Here is a 14,548-nt window from a genome sequence, read left to right as displayed (position 1 = left end):
GGCTCCTTACAGGCACACCAGAGCCACTTCTGCATACAATCACCCACCCGCCTTTATCATCGCTGGATCGCCCCCATTTCACGCTCATTTCAACGAGCGGCTGCAACAAGACTACAGCCGACTAAGGATTCATAGGGAAAGTCAACCTTGAGAAGTGACTGGGAGAATCCGTCCTCTGTCGGTACTAGTTATATGCTATCTCGGACGCAGGGCTTCTGCGTGCAAGTTAGGGTTATGTGCGGGAGAGGATAGTAGCAATCTGTAGATAGCATTTTGTTGTTGCTTGACTTGACTCGATCATCACGACGAGGGGCTGGCTGCATGTGTCTTAAAGGTGCACCGAAATGCATCGACCACTGCTGGCCCTTGGCAACGTTGAACAACGGAACTCGCGCCTGTAAGGCTGTCCAAATTCCCCTCGAGGAAAGTTGAAGAAGCTATAACGGCGCGAGGCAGTTTTGGCAGAAAGGGTCCAAGGTGTCAAGGCAATACCCGCCTTTGGCTTGAGAGCCACGAGGTTTGATAACAACTTCGGCGGCATGCCCACTTTTCAAGAGGCTGCAAAAGCTGCCAAAGTTTTCCGCACCTGAGATTGCTCTGTCACCTATCTGGTCAGAAACAGAACAGTGCGGAGACCCAGCGAGGTTCTGGCAGCTCTCGAATTGCTAGGAGATTCTGGCCAGCTGAAGTTCTGCACTCAGTGGTTTAGAATCCAATACTGCTTGCTCGCTTGGTCACACCAGACCATATATCCAGTGGGAGCGATCTGGGCTCCAATTGCTGGAAGCCCAAGGTCTCCAGGTCTCCCTCCCTCCAGCCACTCGCGGCATACGGCCAGTCCACTAATCTTGCTGCCACGGCACCCCTCCAGTGGCTCTTTCAGCGCACCGCACCTCGCAGAGACGGCGCACAGCACTGCTGTACCGTGTCGCCCAGCTAGGCTGCACACGCCAGAACACGCGCGAATCAGCATCCCTGCCCGAACTCATTGGGGCTAGCAAATCCCGACGGCCAAAATGGTCAACTTTGATATAGCAGCAGCCAGAGGCGATCAAACCGTCAACGAGCACGAACCCCAACATCATCTCTTCCCGATCAGACAGCATCATCGCCAACGCAACTTTTACGACGGCGAAGAGTACCTGCGTCGTTCAAGCAACGAATACCCACCACACCGAGCTGGTGTTTATCGCCCACCTGGAGAGCTCTATGCTCTCCGAAATGATGCGATGAAACGCGATCGCAGCACCCACGGTGATGACGGCGGAGACCGAGGAAGAGCAGAACGACCGCCTCCTCGAGGGCCAGCAATCAGTACGCATCGCGGAAGGTCGCGGTCTTTGTCGCCTTATTCAAGGCGGGCGCAGTCATTCCGAGACAGAGAATACCAACGCGACGACGGGCCACCGCCTCCTCTATCTGACGACAGATACGATAGACACTACGACGACCGACGAGCACGCGAACGGAGTCCTGAAAGGGGTAGACGCGACGACGGCGCGGCTCTACCGAAGCGTAAGAAGAGGTCAAGACGTGATCGCAGTCGTCGGCGAGACAGAAAACGCTCCAAGAGACAGGGCCAGCACTACCTGCCAGAGCCCGATCAACTAGACTCCCATCATCCGAGGCCCCGCAGCCGGTCACCCATTTCAGTGCAAGACGCGGAATTTGATCGAGGACGACCATCTTCATCGGCATCTCATCGACCCTCAACCTCCAACAGAGACGACCCTGCAATGGACCGTAGTCTATCTCCCAGACCAGATTCTCGGCGGTCTTCTTTGGCCCACGCACATTCTCCAATTCCTGCAGAAAGGCCGCGAAGGGACCCGTCTGAGGCCGGCTCTTATGCCCGCCAGACCTCACCAGGCTACGATCATTCGAGAGCTGGCCATCCGCCCTTTTCGCCTCGAGATGGCAATGGTCCGCGTGTCCCTACAGGCCCTTCTGCCTCTCGCAAAAAAGGAAAACGCCGCGAGGAGCCACGCTTCGGCAAGCGAGGCCCCCCCGATGTCCGGTGCAAATAGTATCGAAGTGAACTTCTCACGCAAAGGTGATGCTCGAGGCGGTCACAATTCACATATGCCTTCGGCTTTCCCTCCTCGGCGTCCCAACGACCTACGCCATAATCAATCCCCACCCCACGTGACTTCTGGCTCTTCACGTCATGGCTCATCTGCACCGCAGTCACCACACCCCGGAATGGTTCGTGGCAGTGGGAATGCCCAACAGCAGTATTCACCAAACGATCAACGTCCGCCGCAGGCACCCACGGGCCCACAAGCCCATTTCAACAACAGACAGGCCTCGCCTCAGCCACCCACAGGCCCAGCTGCTGGCCGTGGATTCTCGCGCGGCGGCTTCCGAGGAAGTAGTTTCAGCTCATCTCGCGGGGGTTCTCGGGGTGGCGGTCTGGCCTCTGCGCCACTCAATGCACCAACGGGTCCGGCTGCTACTCGCAATATCCCCGGCCACTCCGGCGAAAACAGTCCGCAACAGACAAGTCCACCTTATGCGGGCTCGACTCATTCTGATACAGCCCCCTACCACAACGAACCTTTAGAGGAGGGCAGTCCTGCACGTGCACTTTATGATTCTCACCATGAAGAGCCAGTCTCCGATAAGCAGGACGACGACGAGCAGATGCCACCACCAGCACGTGCTCTCCCGACGGGACCAGCAACTGCGGCGCCTCCATCCGGCCCCAAGTTCAGTTTTGCATTCAAGGCCACTTCCAAGGCCCCTGTCACTGCGCCTAAGCCTGAAATCTCGCAAAAGTTCAGCGCGACGCCTGCTCGAAGAGACCAACCTGCTGATGACCGAGATCATCGAGACCGAGATCTTCCCCGTGACACTCCCACCGAGCCTGCTTCTTCAAGAGCACGATCCGACTACCAGCGCAACCGACATCAGCCACAGCCACAGCAGCAACATCAACACCAGCAGCAGCAGCAACGTGCACCTGAGCCTCCCCGCATAAGAAGAGTGAGGAAGATAGTACGGCGCCCTAAACCACGCCCTCAACTGCCACCCGAGCACGCCAACTCCGTGTCGGTGTACTTCCGAAAGCCGGGTAACGAGTCCGTTGTGGGATCAGGCACGTATGGTAAGGTTTTCAAGGGTACCAACGTATACACCAAAAAGCTTGTGGCGTTGAAGAAGATTCGCATGGAAGGCGAGCGGGATGGGTTTCCCGTCACGGCTGTTCGCGAGATCAAACTGCTGCAGTCGCTCAAGCATGAGAACATTGTCAACCTCATGGAAGTTATGGTTGAGGACAACAACTGCTATATGGTGTTCGAATACCTCTCTCACGACTTGACAGGCTTGCTTAACCACCCCTCTTACAAGCTTGACCCTGCCGAGAAGAAGCACATGGCGAAACAGCTCTTTGAAGGACTAGACTATCTTCATGGCAGGGGAGTGCTTCATCGGGACATCAAGGCAGCCAACATCTTGGTGAGTAGTGATGGCATCTTGAAGATTGCCGACTTTGGGCTTGCTCGCTTCTATGCAAAGCATCATCGGCTGGATTATACCAATCGCGTCATCACCATTTGGTACCGGTCCCCTGAACTTCTCCTCGGCGAGACTCGGTACACAGCCGCGGTGGATGTATGGAGTGCAGCATGCGTCATGGTGGAAATCTTCACTCGCCATGCCATTTTCCCTGGCGATGGCACCGAGATCAACCAGCTGGACAAGATCTACGCCATCCTTGGCACACCTAACAAAGTGGAGTGGCCTGATCTCATCAAGATGGAATGGTTTGAGCTGCTGAGACCCAACTATCGCAAGCCTAACGTGTTCGCCGAAAAGTACAAGGAGCGTGTCCCCGCGGCTGCTTTCAACCTGCTCACTTCCATGTTCCATTACGACCCCGCCAAGCGGCCCTCTGCTGCCGAGGTTCTCGAGCATGAATACTTCACGACGGAGCAGCCACCGCCGAGACAGGCTACAGCGTAAGTTTGATAGGATCTACTATGGCAAGTAAAGGTGTCGCTAACGAAGTGTCGCAGACTGGCCAACATCCAAGGAGACTGGCACGAGTTCGAATCGAAGGCTCTCCGGCGTGCGAAGGAAAAGCAGGAACGCGAAGCACGACAGGCGGCCAAAGACGTCAGCCGGCAGGGGGAGAAGGACAAGAAGAGACCCATCGAGGCACAACAAGATGCCCGGGAGACGAAAAGACCACACATAGAGGGGCAGCCGCCGATGGGCGACAACGTGAGTGCAGGTGAAGGAAGCCATGGTACAGCAGAGGCCAAATAATACGGAGCGGAGGTACTGCAGTCAACTATGGCGGTGGAATATGTGGACGGGTTCAAATCATGTTGGCCCCCCCGGGGTTACCTACACATGCATGTAGTAGGAATGGTGTCATCTGGATCACAGTACCCTGGCGTCGTGGTGTTTTCGGCATTGGGCGGGGAGGGACACGATACGATACTGAGATACTGAGATACACAAAGCGCACGCATGGGACGGCAAGACGGCTAGACAGGAGATTTTACGAATCTTCAGCGGTGAACAAGTTTGTAGTTTGCTGTACACTAAAGGGATCTTTATGAATGAGCAGATTATTATGTATTATTTTATGTCTACGTCTAGCGCAACCAGCCCGGAGAACGGTGGCATATAGCTATTTATGAACTGCAAACGCGAGAAAGTCAGCAAAGGCCATGCCTATCTAGCGGTTGATGAATTTTGCGCTTGTAGACCAAGTCAATGGTCATTGGGGGATTTTGCTCAGAACAGGTCTCCAATGTTGTTCAACATTGGTCTCTAGTTATGTAGATTGTTTAGAGATTCAGATGGTATTTGGTTTTTTCATCATATGCAAAAAGGCCGACTAGGCCCACGGTGTGTGTTGTGGTGAAGTTTGGAGAGAAGGGAAATAGGTTTTTGTTGTGTGACACTTACCATGAACCTGGAGCATGCAAACAATTATTGTTGGTTAGACAAGCCGTTCAGGTTCGGAGTAGCAGAATATGCCGTGATCCCATACCTGCTCGGAAGGGTGGAAGGGAAAGGCTTGAGCTGTCGAGTAAATAATGAAGAAGAAGGAAAGGCAGGATGAAGAAAAATGAGTTGGAGTCTGATATGGAGAGACAAATGACGATAAGGCCAATCGATAAGGATTTGTAGGATTTGTTACTGCTCCACCCCAATCCCGGCCGGGTTACGTTACCAAGGCGAACCTAGGTATTGTATTGACAGGAGTTAGCATATCTACTCCGTGACCTGGACGATGGGGTTGTGTGTGGAATGTGGAAAAAATGGTGATCACAGGAAGTATGTCGTGTGCCCTCTCTCCTGCTTCACTTAGACCTATGTAGGTACTGCTAGAGAGACTGAGTATTGGATCCTCGCTATAGGCTCCATCTACAGCGACGTCGACATCCGTGCATTTTAACCTTAGATAGATACCACCAATTCTCCTGTCTAGTAATGCAACACTTACCACCACAAACAACTTTATCCCTGCCTCCTTTTGAAAAGTTTCTTATATTTAGAATTCTAATAAACAGAGAGAGAGAGAGGGCAAGACAGAAAGCTAGGTTTGAGTCAGTCAGAAACGAAACGGGCTATGCAGGCGGGAGGTACCTTCGTACTGCCTGACGTACGCAGCATCCATGATAGGCGCCGCAGATCTCAGCACATCAAACACCCCCCAAGCAACGGCACCAACTGGCTCCTTGGAATCAGATACGGCTAGTACGTCTCAGCGTCTCGCCTTCTCTCTCGGGTCTTTTCTTGCCTGTCCGTCTATCAATCAGTCACTGTCGCAAGTAACGATTATACTACAAGTCACAAGGTGGTGTATGATTGACATTTGGAAGTGAAGCCGAGTTGATGATTTGTTATTGTTTTTTTCATAAATAAATAAAAGTGAAGCTCGTAGCAACTAGTGACATAAAAAAGAATAAAAACAAACACACAGTTCAGGCCGTCTTCAGAGAGAGCGCATTCATCTCTGGCTGCCCATGGGGTATCTAATCGCACAATAAGTGTGGCCCTCTCTTCTCTATCTACCTCCATCTCTTTCTATAGAGAACCCTTGCCTTCTCCCTTCCTCGTGAATTACATGAGGTAGATGCGCAACAAAAGATATAATGAATAATACAGGCATTGCTGGCACCATGACCGAGAGAAAACCCTTGACCACCAAGTCTCTCCCCCTTCTGTAGGATGCCTTCCTGCCAAAGAAGTGAAGTATATATAGCGCGCCAAGCAATATGCACAGAAGAGACAGACGAGAGAAGACGACAGAAGAGGCCGCGGAAGTAATAAGGAGAATCCAAATTTGTATTAGTTCTATACTGGTGGTACTATGCGAGCTACCGACCAAGAACTTTCTTCCACTTGGGTTGCCTGTGTCTGAATCGTTCCGCGGCGCTCTTCTCATCGTCGGCGTCTTGACATCATCGCGCCAGCCCTCCGTGCGGTGGCTGGCGCCTTCATTACATGCGTCAAGGTGCGCGTCTTCTCTTCCTCGTCTGTCTCGGCTGGTCGCTTGCAAAACCCCTCCAGCGCGTGGTCAGGCTGGGTGGGCTAAGTGGATCGTCATGCTAGGCATCTATGAGACCATGAGCACCATAGGACCGGCCAAGGTGATCGCGTCGGACAGGACACCCGTGGCGGGGTTGTCGCTGGTCAGGGTCACGTAGGTGATGCCAGCCAGGTTGCTAGGAGTGGCGCAGTTGCCGTCCTTGAACTCGACGAAGGCAGTGCCGCCGGGAGCGTTGGCGTTGGTGAAGCCACAGAACTTGGCGGCGGCAGAGGCCTGGCTCTCCAGCTTGACCTGGGTACCGGCAGCAATAACGCTGCCAGCGGCGGGAGCAGTCGAAGTCATCTTCAGGGTGGGGAAGGCAGTGAGGATCAGGTTGGATCCATCGGGGCAAGACTTGATGAAAGGCGCGGCCAGAGAGAAGACGGCCTTGGGGCCCAGAGGGGTGTCCAGGGCCTGGGGATGGCCGTGACACCGGCAGCGCCACGGATGAAGGTCTGATGGCGGGCCTCGATGGTGAGGATAGAGCCGGCAGTGGCAAGGATCTTGGGGTCCGAGAGGAGGGGAGCAGCTCCCAGATAGGCCGAGACACCAACGTTCTCGAGAACGGCGGCGGTGCCGACCATGCCCTTGGCATCGGTGAAGCCAAAGTTGTACTCGCAAGGCTGAACGGGCTTGACGCCGGCCTGGGCAATGGCGCTCTGCAGCAGACCGACGTGCTCCAGCTCCGTCTGGCCCACCTGCTTGAGATCGGCAATTTGAGCGGCGTTCAGGCCCAAGGCGGCGAACTCGGAATCCTTGAACTTGGCGAATCCTTGTTGGTAGAAGGTGCCCTCGAGCCACTCCAGAGTAAGGGCGCTGAAAACTGGTTAGACGGATGCTTGATGCGTCAAGAAACAAAAGATGTACTCACAATTGAAGAATATCCACATCTTGCAGGCCCAGAGCCGCCTCGGCAGCGGTCTGTCGCTTGGTGAGCTCGTAGATGGCCTCTTGGCGGGGCGTGAACTTGGGCTGGGCCGGGAGAGCGGTGGCAAGGGCGGCCAGACCGGCCAAAAGACCGGCGGTTCTCATGATGGAAGGCATATTGTCTGATTATAGATTCGATTCTGGATTGGTGGAAGAAGGGATTGTCGTGATAGAACGAAAAGCAAGACTAGCTTGGCTGATTGTTAAAGACCCACCGGGGTGATTAGAAGAATTATAAGTGGTAAAAGAGAGACAAAAGCGAATATGATCCCAAGAAGCAGACCAGTGCTTTTGATTCGAAGTTGGATGAAGACACGGGATGGGATGAAGAGAATGGGAGGTTACCAAGAAGCGCGGGATAGTGTGCTATTAAAGTAGGCGGCCAAGCTGCCGGCCAAGAGATCTAATTCAATAAGGCGGGTCACCACGGAAGGAGGGCTGCCCGGTGGACGGCATGTCGTCTTCCAGTGCTGGCCCCCTGGTCGTCTCCAAGAAAAAGACTTGGGAGGAGGAAGAGGCGAGTGCCTACAGCAGCGCTCGTCGCAAGTCGAGATTCCGGTGCCGTGTTGCCATGGGTTCTGCCATGGGGGGTGGACGGTGGAGTTGAGATGGCAGAGAGACAAGCTTCACGACTTCCTACTCGGGGCGGGCAGCACCAGAGCGAGCCAATGAGACGAGACCGAGGTGCCAGGGTGGCCGAGATCAAACGAAACATGCCCAGCGAGCAAGACGCAGCGGGGCCAATCAGGGTGCAGGACCAAGACAAGCTCACGAGGAAAAGTTGGGATGAGATTGCTTGTCAGGACCCCAAAGTGGGCAGGGTTCGTCCAGCAGGGGAGCTCAGGGCCCGAGGGGATGAGGGGGGTGATCTGCTTCAGATGCCGTTTCAGCGACCCTTCTAAGCGCACACCAAGGGAACGGACGGACTGGCAGCCGAGTTCTGAAACCTCCAATTGCCTATGCCGTTGAAGGGACTTTGCCGGGTGCAGCCAACCCTCGCTGTGAAGCTGTTCGGGAACCGGCAACAGCTCGCACAGCCGGACGGACGTGTTTCCACACTGCCATTGGACGCTGGGACGGGGTTTGTTTCCCGATTCCAGCCCACGCCGAGAGAATTGGCAGCGCAGCGCAGCGAATTCGAGGCAATCTTTGGCCGTCCGTTCTTGCCGTTGTACATAAGATTGCAAGCTCATGGAGCCCATTTAGGGAAGAAGCGAAATCTTGGAACGTCACGCCCATGTCCATCTTGGCCGTGCTTGGCATGCTGACACAATCTAACAGGTTGCATTTCGCTCGTCATGTTTTGCAGTACATAGATAAATGACCGACTACCCGAACCTTCCGTGCTGCATCGCGGTGTAAAACACATCAGGGAGGGACGAAGAAATCCGAGAGGGACGAAGAAATCCGAGAGGCTCTCCTGGTGTTTCTCCACCGAATAAGGCAAATATTAAGTGTTGGTTGAGAGAGATAGAGGCAGCAGATGGAGGTGGGAGGGTCCCGGAGAGAGGAAGAGAGTGGTGAGGCTCAAAACGCACGTGGGGATTAGTTATGGGTTCGCTGGCGGTTTGCAGGTGGCCCCTAAGCCCCTACAGTGCTTAGTGCCGGCCTTTGGGCCTCTGATACCCACTAACTTTAAATGACTACCACCTAACAGGTAGCAGGCTTAGCTGGCTCTAGGCACCTCCTCTTCGCTCGGTTCGGCTTGTGTAGCAGGCGGGAACTATCAGGCCCCTCCAGGAGACACTCGTTTGTTTGAACATGGGTCTTCACCCAGCTCCGTGCCTTTGCGTCATTGGGCATTGCGCATTGCTCATTGCTCCCTCAGTCCGGCCGCGAAGATCTTCCACCCGCCAGGTCTCTGGATATGATGAATAGCTACTAGCCGGTGCGCTTGCTGCTCGCACATGAGTGCGTACAGCCCAATTCTTGAAGCACTGTCGTTCGGCCGACGAGACTCTCGAATGGCCAGCACCTAGATAGCACGACGAATTCCTTCGGTAGAGACGCATAGACAACTTACAACAGCCCTTGCCGGCGATCATAGATACATACAGTATGTATAGCCTCTGCCTCGCATGTCCTTCCATCCGCTGCCGTGCACATCACCGCGTTTCCCGCGTTTCCCGCAGGCATTGATGGCAAAAATCGATCTCTCTCGGAAAATCATCATCCATTAGCCAGATGGCCGTCGTGTCGCTCTACCTTATGCCTCGGGTGTTTCACCCAGTCCGTGGTGGGTGTCCCTCCTGTCTGGAACCCCCCCTCCCGGGAAAAACAATCGCTGCTGCCATCCGGTCAAGTTTCGTCTACGCTGACACCTTGGCTAGGCTGGCCCGGGGACTCGCCTTCCCGCTTTAGCCTGGCATGGGGTCATGATATGTAGGACCAGATGACTAACACGTCCTCCCCCAGACCTTTCATGTAGACATAGTGGCGTGTGGCCGGCGCCAATCGCACCGTCGGGGCCCGAACGGGAAGTTGTACTGTTTGTTTGTTTCTCAAGAAAGACGCCCTCCCCCCATCCTCCCGCTCGCAAGGTATGTCGAAAGGTTGTATCCGTGTTGTTCTATTGGACGAATAGGGAGGCGTTCCCAAGGGTATGGAACATACTGCCTGCCTACCCGTCTACTTAACATCAACGTGGTATCCAAGACGAGTCTCGGATCAGAGGCGCGCCGTATCCCGCTGGATTCGGCTGCCGTGAGCTTGTTTCTTCCTCCTCCTGACATACGTTGCGGCCCTCGTTTCCTTCCTCTCCACACCTTATCGCCTGTCCTCGTTTGACGGCATTTCCCTCCCGAGGCTTCAGGGTTTTCGTTTTCTCCCTTGAAGGGACGTACTTTCCCGACGCCGCAGGCTCGACATCATGTTTATGTGTGAGCATTAGGGTTTGGCTGAAGAGCAAGGGCAGGAGAGGGGGTTATGGACATGTGGTACTGCCGAAGGGACGATGACGAGCTTCACGGAGACTCGACGATGTCGGCCTCCTTCCGAAAGCGCGCCCACGCTGCTGACTCCCTTTCGTCATGCTGTCAAAGTTGAACCCCGTAGCCCGAGAAGACATGGTCCCAACCCTCTCACATTGGCAAGGGGCAGACGGCGAAACAACTTCAGAATGGCATCGGCAGGATGGGTAACGAACATACCGCTATTTTCGACTATCTGTCATGCACGCCATATGGACAAGAATCACCTTCAACGAGCATGTCACAACCAGGTCTCATGGGATGATGCTCGAAAATTTGTGTCTCTTTGTAAGACAAGGACAAATTGAGGTTTCAGATAAGCCTGCGCGATCCTCGACTCAACATCCCCCTTTGCCGCCATCTTGATATTTTGACAGCGTTCAGTATTAACTATATAGTCCTTCTGGGTTCTTCTAATATGATCTATACTATATTCTCCAGCAGATATCCAATGGCGCATAATTCTATCAGTCCCATCAACTCCGACTCCAGCACCGATTCCTACTGACAACCAGAAATGAAGGGGGGGATTATTCATTTCCAGCAATTCGACGGCTCGCCAGGCCCCGCCGTCTTCCCGCGCCCATACCATTTCCCTCTTCCAATCCGGCAAGGTCTTCCTCGCTCCTGTGATCGAGCGGCGAAGGATCCATCTGCAAGGTAACACTCGCGCTCTCGCTGTTCGTCGCCGTGGCATCGCGGCGTCCCTCGTCCCGAGCGTTTTGCGCCGCCGCCGCCGCCACCCCGCCACCATAGCTCCCGCCTACATTCTCCATAATGAACGGACTGGCGGTCGGCTCGTCCAGTATGCTGAGCTCAAGCGGCGTGAAGAGCCGGGGCAGCAGCAGTGCCCGGACCGGGATCAGGGCCAGGATGAAGATTGGGAACCCAACAGCAGCCACGGTCTGTGTGATGGCAAAGGTGGCGCCGAAGCCGACGATCTCGAGCGCGACGAAGGCCCAAATGGCTGCGCGGCGGGGATCCGCTTAAGCGGGTGGTTCCTGGGCGTTATGGACTGGTCGCGGCAGAGGAACAGGAGCTTGACCGTGATGCCGTTGCCCTCGAGCGCTTGGTAGCCCATGATGAAGAACAGGCCCGCGAGCACGGCCTGCGGGATGAGATGCAGCACGACGAGCAGAGGGCCCGACATCGTCCCCAAGGTCAGGAGGCCCTGAGCCAGGTTAGACACACGTTGCTCCACCACGTGCGTACGCTTGTACGTGTAATGACCCTTTTCCTCGCCATCCTCGTCGGAGTCGACCTCGACTTTGGTCACACACAGCGATTCGGTATGGAAGGGTGCCTGCGGGATCAAACCATTCGGAAACGGAAGACCAAGGAGCCCTGCGACACCAGTAGTAAGACCCAGCAGGAAGATGTCCCAGTGGAAGCCGGCCGGCTTTCGGAGCGGGAATTCGGTACCTTGGGCAATCAGGGACGATACTGGGAGTCGAGCAGTGTCAGTGATGCTCCGCCAATTCGACAAATCTAGCACGAGCTATAATAACTTACCGTTATGATCGAACCAAAACAAAACTGTCAGGAGTACAGCAAAAGGGATGGCGATGAAGATGTCTCCGACAGAGATATCCCAAAATTGCACGAGCCAGCCCCTATCAGCCGTGGGGAAGAACGGCCGGCTGGTCGGCAGCTTTTCCAGATCAATCGTCTTCATCCGGCCCAGGTGCACGAACCCGGTGAAGAAGATGACGGTGAGCGGGGTGCCGTAATCCTTGAGGAAGATGCGGACTGAGTGGCGGAACAGGGGCCCGGCGCCGAACTCGCCGCACGCGTACGCGATCATGAAGACGAGCAGGGCGACCATGACGGACAGGTAGAAGGGGGCCTCGTTGCCGAAGCGCTCGAGCACCTGGACGCCCTTCTGCAGGTAAATGAAGGCGACGTAAAAGCCGAAGATGTCGCAGGGAAACCGCGTCACGTATCGGAGCCAGTTGCACGAGTTGGTGACGGCTAGTATCCAATGGAAAACGAGCGACCATAAGCCGATCCAGCACATAAAGGCCAGGTAATTTGTCCCAGTCGGCATCATAATGTCGTACACGGTGCTGAAGGGGGCTGCATTAGCCAGGCTATTCATACCCTGCAGCCAGGCAAGGACCTGGGATCGGGCAGAACTTACTAGTTGAAAACCGTGATAGGACCCGTTACTCCGACGATGACCAGAGGCTGACATGCCAGAATGGCAAACACAACGGCACCAAGCACTGAGGCCAAGAGAACCTCGTTTACCCCGTACTGCATTCCCGTCTTCGTGAACATGTCGAGCGAGAAGGCCAGAGCAGGCATTATACTACACAGCGCCGGTCAGCATCGACCCGTTATTGGACAAGCTATGAAGCTTGTCGTGGAGAAAAAAGAAACTTCTGAACACATCCGGCTGGGCAGTGAAACAAGACACAGCAGAGAAAAGCTGGGACTTCTCTTGGTCGAGAGAGGGAGACGGCGCCACTACCGCATCACTAGCACATGCATGAACGCTGTGAGACATATAGGGGAACGACAACGGGAAGAGGGGAACCCCTGCTCAAAAAGGAGACAAACTCACTTGGCGAAATACATATACACTGTAGCAGGCACGACGCGGTAGTCCCAGGCATCCCGCCAGTCACTCCAGTAATAGGGTGCTCGGCGGCGGACATCGTTGATCATGCCGCGGAACAAGTGAATCTTCCACCACTTCTCGAGTGGTACGGGGAGACATCATGGCTGCTGCCACGGTTCTCCTCGTCTCCTTCGCGGCTTCCGCTCGAGTGATCAGGACGATCACCACGGCGGTTACCCTTGGGATTCAGTCGACTAGCCCTTCCGCTTCGCAGTGGTGATGGCGTTTTTTCGTCGTTGCTGGTCGAGGCCGCCACGGGGTGGCGTGGACCACCGTCCGAATGCATCGCTGTGGTGGCAGGTGGTGAGAGGAAACCCTCTGCCATACCGCCTTCTCGCGATGAAGATGGTTTCGACGATAAAACCATGGCATATAGACCGAGACAGTTTCGTGTGTAGGTATTTGTGGCTGCCCTACCCAAACGGCACTAAGCGAAGGAAGTTCGAGGCTTGAAGCTTGGAGAAGGTTCAATGGCACAGTCATGAAAGCAGAGGGTGGGCATCTGACTACAGATAGAAATATCAAGCAAACACACAGTCCCAGCTCTTGGACGATTGATGTGAGAAAGCGGGAGAGGGGGAGGGAGAGGGAGAGGGAAAGGGAGAGAAAGAAGGAGAGAGAAGGGGAGAAGCAGGCTGCGAAGTCTTCCCTTCCATCTGATATGCAGTGTCCAGGTAGAAGAAGAATAGAGAATCAATGATCAATGCTGTGAGCAAGCAAGCAACCAAGACGGAACCCGAGGCTCTTCTCCCTGTCCTTTCCCAAAGAGACAGAAGAGGAAAGCCGGACTTTGGGTTCCTTCTATATGTACAACCCGCCGCGATGGACGGCCAGTCATGAAGTAGCAGCCGATGATGCAGGTGGGTGGGAGAGTGTGTGGGGGAGCGGAGGCGCAAACACATGCAAAGCACCAGCGCTAGCCCGCCATTGATTGGGCGGGGCCTCTTCTGGAAAATGGGAAACTGGAAAAAAAAAAAAAAAAGGATCTCCATTTTACATAACTCCCGGCCGCCGACATGCTGATCTCGAGTAGGTCCTAGATCCAAACGAGTCATACGACACGCTTCATCTGGACATAGACGCTGCACATCATTCCGGCTCGGCACCGATGGCCATGACATCAGCTGGAGCTGCACCCAGGAATGCACCCAGGACGCACCCAGGACGCACCCCATTATGTTTGATATGTTGGCTCGGAGACGGACGTCACCTCCGGCTTGTGTGTGGAGTCGGGCCCCCGGTCCCTCATAGATCTGGTTAGCTAGTCAGCTGCACTTCTTCTGCCCGGGCAGTATCTTGCTCACTCCCTTCCCAGAGTCCTGAGTCACCAGTCACAGAAGAGGTGGTTGGATACAAGCCATGTATGGAATCCTAATACTATTGGCCAACATAATTGGAAGGGTATCATCAACAAAATCGGAAATATGTACAAACACACAACACACACATCATCAGCGTGCAAGGGAGTTGGCCAAC

The 14,548-nt window shown here is 54.7% G+C and overlaps 4 protein-coding genes across 4 annotated transcripts; 1 reads left to right on the top strand and 3 right to left on the bottom strand.

Moving 5' to 3' along the window:
* Window positions 1-1,257: 1,257 nt before the first annotated feature.
* Window positions 1,258-4,272, top strand: PG998_008319 (uncharacterized protein; the record flags this gene model as incomplete). Its single annotated transcript, XM_066875135.1, has 3 exons — window positions 1,258-1,515; window positions 1,654-3,962; window positions 4,020-4,272. The coding sequence occupies 3 exons, from the start codon at window positions 1,258-1,260 to the stop codon at window positions 4,270-4,272; spliced, it is 2,820 nt and encodes a 939-aa protein (XP_066731080.1).
* Window positions 4,273-6,580: 2,308 nt separating this feature from the next.
* On the bottom strand, window positions 6,581-7,597 carry PG998_008318 (twin-arginine translocation pathway signal; the record flags this gene model as incomplete). Its single annotated transcript, XM_066875134.1, is given in 3 exon segments — window positions 6,581-6,967; window positions 6,985-7,369; window positions 7,425-7,597. The coding sequence occupies 3 exon segments, from the start codon at window positions 7,595-7,597 to the stop codon at window positions 6,581-6,583; spliced, it is 945 nt and encodes a 314-aa protein (XP_066731079.1).
* Window positions 7,598-10,979: 3,382 nt separating this feature from the next.
* On the bottom strand, window positions 10,980-13,119 carry PG998_008317 (Anion exchange family protein; the record flags this gene model as incomplete). The annotated part of the gene is made up of 5 exons (XM_066875133.1): window positions 10,980-11,390; window positions 11,495-11,892; window positions 11,962-12,515; window positions 12,590-12,760; window positions 13,016-13,119. 5 exons carry the CDS (start codon window positions 13,117-13,119, stop codon window positions 10,980-10,982), a joined length of 1,638 nt encoding a protein of 545 aa, XP_066731078.1.
* PG998_008316 (uncharacterized protein) lies at window positions 13,116-13,439 on the bottom strand (the record flags this gene model as incomplete). Its single annotated transcript, XM_066875132.1, has 1 exon — window positions 13,116-13,439. One exon carries the CDS (start codon window positions 13,437-13,439, stop codon window positions 13,116-13,118), a length of 324 nt encoding a protein of 107 aa, XP_066731077.1.
* Window positions 13,440-14,548: the final 1,109 nt, after the last annotated feature.

The sequence above is a fragment of the Apiospora kogelbergensis genome (assembly GCF_038363985.1).
Source record: "Apiospora kogelbergensis strain CBS 113332 chromosome Unknown utg000005l_segment0_segment0, whole genome shotgun sequence".
NCBI classification, from domain to species: Eukaryota; Fungi; Ascomycota; class Sordariomycetes; order Amphisphaeriales; family Apiosporaceae; genus Apiospora; species Apiospora kogelbergensis.
This window is presented reverse-complemented; position numbering and strand designations above follow the sequence as displayed.